We start from the raw sequence: 9,155 nt of genomic DNA, 5'->3' as shown, positions 1-9,155 counted from the left end.
CCCCTCATGGGAATATATGCAGCTACTAAGGTATGAAAACACTATTGTACAGTACTTGTCATTGTATTGCATGTTTGGTAGGTTAACTTAGTCCTGTTCTAAGATTTTGGTATTTAAGATAAAGCAGCAATAACCTCCGTGTAACAATTTGATTTTTTGTTCATTTCCCCCGTTAGTTAAAGCTTTACTTGTTGATTATTTATGTATTGTTAAATTACTTTAAAGTAACCAATTGTCCTTTTGATGCTGTTAAATTGCCTAAGTTTATGGATCAATATCATGCAGGTCGATTTGACTTGCCGTTGATAGTGGTGGTAAGATAGTTTTGATCTTCAAATGGGCATTAATCATCATAATGAGGAATGAATTGTAAAGTAAAATTTCATGTTGATTTTTAACACTTGGATCCAAATTTCTCCCTTGATACAGTAACTTTCAGCAAGAAATGCAACTCTTGCTGAATGTTTTCAGCAAGAGTAACTTGTTTAATAACTATTTATGGCATGATTGCCAAATAAGTACAAGACTGGATGAAATAAATATTAAATTCCATATTTTTTCCCTAACATTCAATGTTCAGATTTATTCCCTTACAATTCGTATTTACTCTTCTCTCTTGACTTTGATAAAAGCTGAATGTTAATAAAATGTTTTAGTATTTTTATGAATGATTTTAAATTTATTCTAATACACATTTCAGACTTTTGTGGATTTCTTCTCCCATTCTTTAGAATGGGAATATCGTGGGTCAGGCATCACTGTTCAGACCATCTTGCCCTCGTATGTCTCGACCAACATGACCAAATTTTTAGACAACATCCACAAACCCAGTGAGTTGAGATGTTTTTGTTTAGTGAATATTTAGATGGCATGCCTTGTATTGTTTATATACTTGGCAGCAGTGAGGTGGTAGTGGTCTTTCCCTGTTGAGGGTAGCTATGCTTTTTAAGGGGGTTACCTTACCTAGAGGTTTGTTTTTGGGAATAAATGTTGTGATGACTTGTTGACCAGACCACACACTAGGTGAAGGGACGACAACGTTTCGGTCCGTCCTGGACCATTCTCAAGTGGATCGACTTGAATGGTCCAGGATGGACCGAAACGTTGTCGTCCCTTCACCTTCTAGTGTGTGGTCTGGTCAACATACTTTAGCCACGTTATTGTGACTCATCGCCTGCATTGTGATGACTTCTCTTAACCAGGCTGGCTGGTCAAGGTTTGGCCGATCAATATTATGATGTGCTCCATTTAAGTATGGTAAGGTCTACTTCTTGGAAATGTTCATGTACAGTACTAGTAATTATTTTTATATAAACTTGTGTGAAACCATATTTCTGTCCTCCAGATGTAGATTTTGGCGTTCTTCTATTATCTTGTCCAGGACTGTAGGACAGTGTAAATCGCAATTGAAGTTTACAATGGATAGCATATCAAAGTGCATCTTTTAACTGTCCATGGTGGACTAAGTCATCAGGTTCAATTCCCAGCCAGGACATGGTTTCATTTCACTTGATGCCAGTTTGCCTAGCAATAAATAGATATCAAAAGTTACAATAATAATATAAAAATGTACATAAGAGGGGTATACATACAGGGGTTTAATATATGCAAAGGGTTTTGGGCATAACTTTGAATAATAGGTTGTTTCAAAGTTTGATGAGGTAGACAATACTAAACAAGTATGCTAACATGTATAGTCCAAAAATTTTAGCAATGCTAAACTGTATAGCTTTTAGGAGAGCATGACTTAAGGGACAATACTTAAATGATACGGTAACATTGATGGAGTGTTGAAAAGATATGAAAATAATTGAACAATTGTAAGAGACATTCATAAACAGCCATTGTCTTAACAATACATAGTTATTAAATTTTAAATTGTAGATGAGATTTAGGGAAATGACATAAAATTCATGTATTAGAATTGGCAGTTTTTAGTAAAAATTTGTGTAGTAAATAAGGGGATGGGGTGGGGGTGCACGCGTGTGGGGGTGCATGCTTGTGGGGGTGCACGTGTGTGGGTGCGTGCTTGTGGGGGTGCACGAGTGTGCAAGCCCAAACCCTTAATTGGCACAAAACGTGCTTATGCAGTTGGACATAACGTCAGTTTTTAAAACTTGCACCAATACGTTCCAATTTTTTGTGCATAACCAACTCTGCAAATGCTCCAACTTTCACTTGATCACCAACATACCTTGAAAAACATGACTTAACATGTTTTTTTTTGTTCTCCTTAACAAAACATTCTTTTTAAATGCCTCTAAAATCAATTTATGAAAATATTTTGATGTTTCACGACCCTGAAGCCAATAAGTTGGAGATTTAACACTGTTGAGTAATTTACATAATTTGAATACTTTTCGCTTCTTGACCCCCTAAGGCTGCGCCATTTAAGAGTTAATAATTCTACTTGTCACAAGATCTTTTTTTTTTTTTTCCTGTAATATATTAATCTAATAACTTGCATAGGTGTAATTTTTGTCTTCCTAAACATAGCCTTTCTTACAGGTCTGTTTGTCCCAGATGCACCGACCTTCGTTTCTAATGCCATAAACACACTAGGTTATGCTCGCCGTACTAGCGGATACTGGGCTCATGGCATCCTAGTAAGTTTGCATTATAGTATACAGTATTATCTTTAAACTGATTGATTAGTGAGACCATTAAGTCAAATCTTGAGTGTACAGTGTATTGTCATTCATGTCTTCTTGAGATTTTCCAAATTCCACAAGTTTTTTTTTGAGTTATATATTTATTTTTTCAGGTGTATATGGCAGAGAACTTTGGTAACAAGTGGATATTTATGTTTTCCAACTATATGTGGAATTCATTTCTGCTACGGAATATGAAAAAGAATCAAGCGTAAGCATAAAACAGAATTTGTTAAAAGAACAGGCTCGGCTGAAATAATTAGACTTCCGTAAATGGATTTTGTAGAATCCTACTTATAAGTGTTAATCATTACAGTGTATTTTAAATTTAGATTTAAAAGCTAATTACACTGGCAAGTTAGGAAAGGGCAAATGTTTAAGGCCAGACCTTTCAGCAACATTATAAAGATGTAATTATAAATTAATGATTCCTCATAATTAGAATGAAGAAATTCCATCTTTCCTCTATACTAAAATTCAAAGTATGTTTGAAGATTGGAGGGTGTAGATTGAAATTGTGAAATTCTTTTTGTATGTCATGTTACTGTGAACTTTTTCCAGAATTTAATGCACTAATATTTGTGAAATTGTCCTCACTACCTACACTATATTGACTTAAGAATAAAATTGATGAATATCAAAAAATCAATTACTTTTACACCTAAATATAAAGATTTTAATTACAAACGATGAAACTTTTTTTTTAATTTGTTACTGAAGCTTATTAGTCTGCTTACCTATAACCTCACTCTAGCATTCTTTTCATTTTATTGACTCAAAACACCTTGCAAACGTTTTAGATAAAGGCTTATATTACCTTCAAATTTGGCAATTATTTGCTAATTTATATGGTGTAAGTTGCTTCTACATGTGTGTGTTTGGTGTGCTTTAGCTTGTCCAAGTTTATGGAGATGTTGGTTGATGACAGGATGGAGTGGATTCAGTTTAACATAGTTTACAATTTATTGTATGAGAATTTGACTTCTTAATTTTTCAGCCGCAACCGATGAGGCTCCAGGTTCAGAGGCTAACCACTGCGAGGCTCGGCTATTTCCTCCATTGGCAGAACATGCGTTTAGTAATCTAGGGACTCGGCAACTCATAGGTATAGTGATCTTTTGAAGGCTGTTATTAAGGACATTCAAAAAGATTTATTTTATAAATATTGCCGACTGATTGCCTAATGCATCAAGGTTATCCACTATAGTTTTTGGTAAATAAAAAGGAAATATATAAATTTCATAAAATTAATTATTGTATGAAGAGATTTTAAAGCTTTCATTGAAAGTTTCCTTGATTAAAGTAATTTTTCTGATGTAGCTATGTAAGGATTTATGGCTTAATAATTCTATTCTCATTGATTTGATGATTGCATCAGCAAGATTCAACAAGGTGGAAGTGTGCTAAACAAGAGTTCAAGATAGAAAGTACCAATTTGCTTTGTTCAGAAATCCAGCTCAACTGCCTCACTGCTGTCTTAAGTCATTCACGGAGATTCCTGTGATTCACAATGATTTGCTTCAGGTAGGAATATTATAAATGTGTAGGAGCTGAAGTTTGGAGAACATAGGTATGAAAAAAAAACATTCAAATTGGAAATAGTAAACACTTAACTGTTTGGTCTCCTCAGATGTTAAGAAACAATGGATTATTAATTCCTTTGCTTCACAGGTGGACATTGAAGATTCGTGTAAATTTTAGATCATTGCATTACCTGTGTTTGGTCGTACTCACTCAATTTGAATTAAATGGGTTGACTAATTTTTATGGAGTGTAGATTACTGGTGGTACTGTTGTTCACAAAATATAGATTGTACAGTAAACTAGCTGCTATTTGCAGCAACAGTCAAATGGCTCTTAGGCCCCCAATCTTAAACTTAGATCTTGGTTTTCTTCACATTTTTCTACCTTCGTCTTCCAACGTATCTATCGACAGAATTTTAATGAACTACAAATACAAAATGTGAGGTTTAATGTTCATTACATTAATGTTTATCAGTGACAATAAAACATTAAAGATGACAATTACAGCTCCTTGTGATACTGTGATGATGGGTATTAAGCATTGACTTTTGTTAACATCGATTTATTCAAAGTTGTGAAAAATGTTCATGTCTGTAAGATCAGTATCCTTGATGTATGCCCTGATGTTTTGTCATTTAGAATGCTAATTCTCTGACAAATACCTGTCTTGTGCCATTGAAAAGTGCTTTGATGCTAAATATACAAATATATTTTATATGAAGTTTATATATAAGAAATACTAAAGATTCATTAAATTTTATGTATTTTGTATAATTTAAATTTATTTAACAAAAAAATTTACATTTATTTTGTATTTATACATGCACAAAACTTAGTTTTTAGCGGTGTAAAATTTCCTGTAAAAATCAGGAAGCATCTTCGGTATGGTATTTTATTGCTGATATTGTCATTGGTTCACCATGCTAGTGAACGGAGTTATTCTAAACTTCAGCTCTGGGGATTAACTGTATAATTACTAGTTTAGCCATTGTTATCCTTTTCAATATCTTGCGACTTTGAAGGTGCTTAGCCTTCCCAGTTTGGTGCCTTCTTTTGATACTTGCCATTGTACATTATAATGCTTAAATGATGGGTTGACAGTGTACTTTCTGTATTGTCAATGAGTAGCCTTAAACTCCTTAACACTAACGCGTGCGGAGCGTGCACTCTGCACTCTGATGCCATGCTCCCGGCGGTGCAGGCGAGCATGTGGCGACACCAAAATATGTACTAGTTTGTTTTCTCGCCTTAATTCTCATAATACATCATTCATTTTGATATCAATATGTTCGCAATTGAAATCCCTACAGGGGTGTATGCATACAAGGTCCAAGAGCTCGGCGTGACTCCCCACAGCAAAGCCTAAATTTGGCCAACCGTTACCCGTGAACGAGCGCCAATTGGCACGCCGCAACCTAATGTGTGTACTCGTTAAATTTGATAACATCAATTTTCGTGTTACGTCTTTCATTTTGGTATCAAATTGTTCGCAATATAAAGGCTTGTATTTTAAAACTAGTCCCATAATAGAACAATAAATGGAATTTTAAAAATTTTAAAATTTGGACTACAAAAGTATTTATAATTAAGTGTTCTGACCTCAATTGTCAGGCTACATCGTCATTATTGTATCGAATTGTGCGCAATCTAAAGGCACTCATTTTGAAACCACTGCCAGATCGATCGGATAAAATTAAAATTTTTAACAAATATTTTAAAATGGACGCAAGCAAGAGTCCATCACTTTGACTCAGAAATATTATGGACTTGTTAAGAGTCGGGGGAGAGCGATAGTGTTGTTATATTACTACTCACGTTTATGTAATGGTTCATGGAAAAGTTTTTAAGATTTGGACAGAGCCTTAGCCTGTTTACTTCAGTTTTTGAACTTCATTATTTCTGTCCCTGTAATATTTTTAATGAGATTTGATAAGTACACCTGTTGTCATGGGCATGTGTTGCAAGTTCATTCCTTAGTTCTGTTGGTCAGGATTGAAGGAAACCCTGAGAGAATGTTGTGACCTTGCATATTCATCATATAGTTAGTGGTGTACAGTTTGGAGAAGCATTGTATTGAAGGTGGTGATTTATTTGCTGGAAATAAGGCACTTGTGTGTCCCACAATATTGAAATATTTTGTGATCGTTGGCATTTCTTCTGCCTCACTATAGTTGAATGTCACACGTGATTTTTTTTCTCCTGTATATTCATACATTCCAATGTTGCTGTGAATTTGTTTCGTCCAGAAGATTTTGCTACACATTCCATTACTTGGAAGATTTCTTAAGTTACCAATGTTGCACTAATTTCATTCCTTGGGTGAGACGTTATTTGGTTTAGCACTATTAACTGTACCATTTAGTATAGCTTTGAGAAATTTTGAGTTTAGCGTCATGTTTGGCAGTTTGCATATATCAATGTCTCGGGAATTTGTACACTATTGCACGTTATACAACAACGCTCACAAATTCTGTTAGCAACTGTTGTATAATTACTGTTCACCCATTCCAGCTCTTGCTTGTCATTTTAACATCTATAAAGTTTTGTAACTTTGCAGACCAAGTGTTTTTAAGCTTAGCATTATTTAAGGCCCTTCTTGCTTTGTCAGTGCTAGAGAGGTTTTTTGTTTCCATGACAACTTGATATTATTGCAACTTTCAAAGTAATCATGACAATGTGTGCAATTTTGCATTGTTTTCTTCCAGTTAAGTGTTCATTGTATTTTAAGACTGGAAAGAGTTTCCATGGTGTGTGAACTTCATGTTGATACAAGGTTGTTACCCATGTAACTTTAAGGTAAGAGTTTAAAAGAAGTTATATTGTTGGTATTTTTTCCTAATGTTTCTATTTTTGTATTTGGTTTTGTGAATTTTCTTGCTTATTTAACGGTAATGGTATTACAGGATTACTGTTTTTTTAAGTCTACAAATATATATATATATATATATATTTAGGCATGTTAGTAAAGCATTATATTCCATTTGTGTTTTTTTACGTTTGAGCACCTCTTACCATTAACTTGAATTGTTGTGTGCCTGTATTAGCATAAATACTTGGAAACTTTGAATCTTGATATGTAGTTCTATATAGCCATATTGGCTTTGTGCTTTCTGTTGATAATGCATAAACAGTAAAGTGAATGACTGCAGTCCAATGAATTTATTTCCATAATGCATTTTTGCTATCCATTGAGTACGATAGTGCTACATAGCCTCTCTTGTCACCTGATAATTACCCGTTTTTGATCCCCCCCCCCCCTCCCTCCCTCAATGGGTGGTTCCTTAATGTGGTGAAGGGGCTCTTGTGCACTACCCAGAGGGATGTGGCTCCTGTTTTCCTCTCCTTCCTGCTGCTATTGGGTTGAAGCAAATTGCACCTCTCATCTGTTAACTGTGCATGGAGACTCACATTTCTTTGTTCCTTCACCTAGAAGTTGAGCATTATGGGTTAGCAACACCCATCTTTGGTAGGGGGTACGCAGGTAAAATAAGTTTGGTGCAGCCCACCTGAATAAACAGGTTGTCTAGTTAGTGCCTAGTTAGATGTCTGGTCATGTAGACATTGTGGGGTTGATGACCCAAAATGTGACCCACCGCCACTTTCAGTAATTGGCAGATTTTTGGTATAAAACGTCGGAATTTCAAACTGCGAATAGGTGTGGAAAGCCAGAATTTTGGTCCAAAATATGGCTCAGGTATCGAATTTGGGATGTTTGGGATATTGTGAAAACTGCAGGGGGGTTTGGGCAAAATGTGACCCACCGCCACTTTCAGTAATTGGCATAATTTTGGTATAAAAAGTAGGAATTTCAAACTGCGAATAGGTGCAGAGAGCTAAAATTTGGGTCCAAAATATGGCTCGGGTATCGAATTTGGGATGTTTTGGATATTGTGAAAACTGCAGTGTGGTTTGGGCAAAATGTGACCCACCGCCGCTTTCAGTAATTGGCAGATTTTTTCTATAAAAAGTTGGAATTTCAAACTGCGAATAGGTGCAGAAAGCCAGAATTTGGGTCCAAAATATGGCTCAGGTATCGAATATGGGATGTTTGGGATATTTTGAAAACAGCAGGGGGGTTTGGACAAAGTGTGACCCACCGCCGCTTTCAGTAATTGGCAGATTTTTGTTATAAAAAGTCGGAATTTCAAACCGCGAATAGGTGCAGAGAGCCAGAATTTGGGTCCAGAAGACTCCTGAGCGTGATTTTGTATCCGAATTCTGACTCTGCACCTATTTTCAGTTTCAAATTACGACGTTTCATACCGAAAATATGCCAATTACTGAAAACGGCGATGGGTCAAATTTTGCCCAAACCCCCCTGCAGTTTTCAAAATGTCTGAAATGTCGGAAATTTGACTCCTGAGCGTGATTTTTGAGCCGAATTCTGACTCTGCACCTATTTTCAGTTTCAAATTACGACGTTTTATACCGAAAATATGCCAATTACTGAAAACGGCGATGGGTCATAATTTGCCCAAACCCCTCTGCAGTTTTCAAAATGTCTGAAATGTCGGAAATTTGACTCCTGAGCGTGATTTTTGAGCCGAATTCTGACTCTCTGCACCTATTTTCAGTTTCAAATTACGACTTTTTATACCGAAAATATGCCAATTACTGAAAACGGCGATGGGTCATATTTTGCCCAAACCCCTCTGCAGTTTTCAAAATGTCTGAAATGTCGGAAATTTGACTCCTGAGCGTGATTTTTGAGCCGAATTCTGACTCTCTGCACCTATTTTCAGTTTCAAATTACGACTTTTTATACCGAAAATATGCCAATTACTGAAAACGGTGATGGGTCATATTTTGCCCAAACCCCCCTGCAGTTTCCAAAATGTCTGAAATGTCGGAAATTTGACTCCTGAGCGTGATTTTTTATCCGAATTCTGACTCTGCACCTATTTCCAGTTTCAAATTACGACGTTTCATACCGAAAATATGCCAATTACTGTAAACGGCGATGGGTCATATTTTGCCCAA

The 9,155-nt window shown here is 35.7% G+C and overlaps 1 protein-coding gene across 1 annotated transcript; it reads left to right on the top strand.

Annotated features, from left to right (window-relative positions):
- Window positions 1-7,155, top strand: LOC123765007 (very-long-chain 3-oxoacyl-CoA reductase; the record flags this gene model as incomplete). Its single annotated transcript, XM_069333413.1, is given in 5 exon segments — window positions 1-30; window positions 701-830; window positions 2,509-2,606; window positions 2,765-2,862; window positions 3,649-7,155. Coding segments are annotated over 5 exon segments (369 nt in total), but the record flags the coding sequence as incomplete, so codon positions are not given.
- Between the last annotated feature and the right edge of the window lie 2,000 nt (window positions 7,156-9,155).

This window comes from Procambarus clarkii, chromosome 29, assembly GCF_040958095.1.
Source record: "Procambarus clarkii isolate CNS0578487 chromosome 29, FALCON_Pclarkii_2.0, whole genome shotgun sequence".
Classification (NCBI taxonomy): Eukaryota; Metazoa; Arthropoda; class Malacostraca; order Decapoda; family Cambaridae; genus Procambarus; species Procambarus clarkii.
The sequence above is the reverse complement of the archived record's forward strand: the minus strand, read 5'-3'. Positions and strand labels throughout refer to the sequence as shown.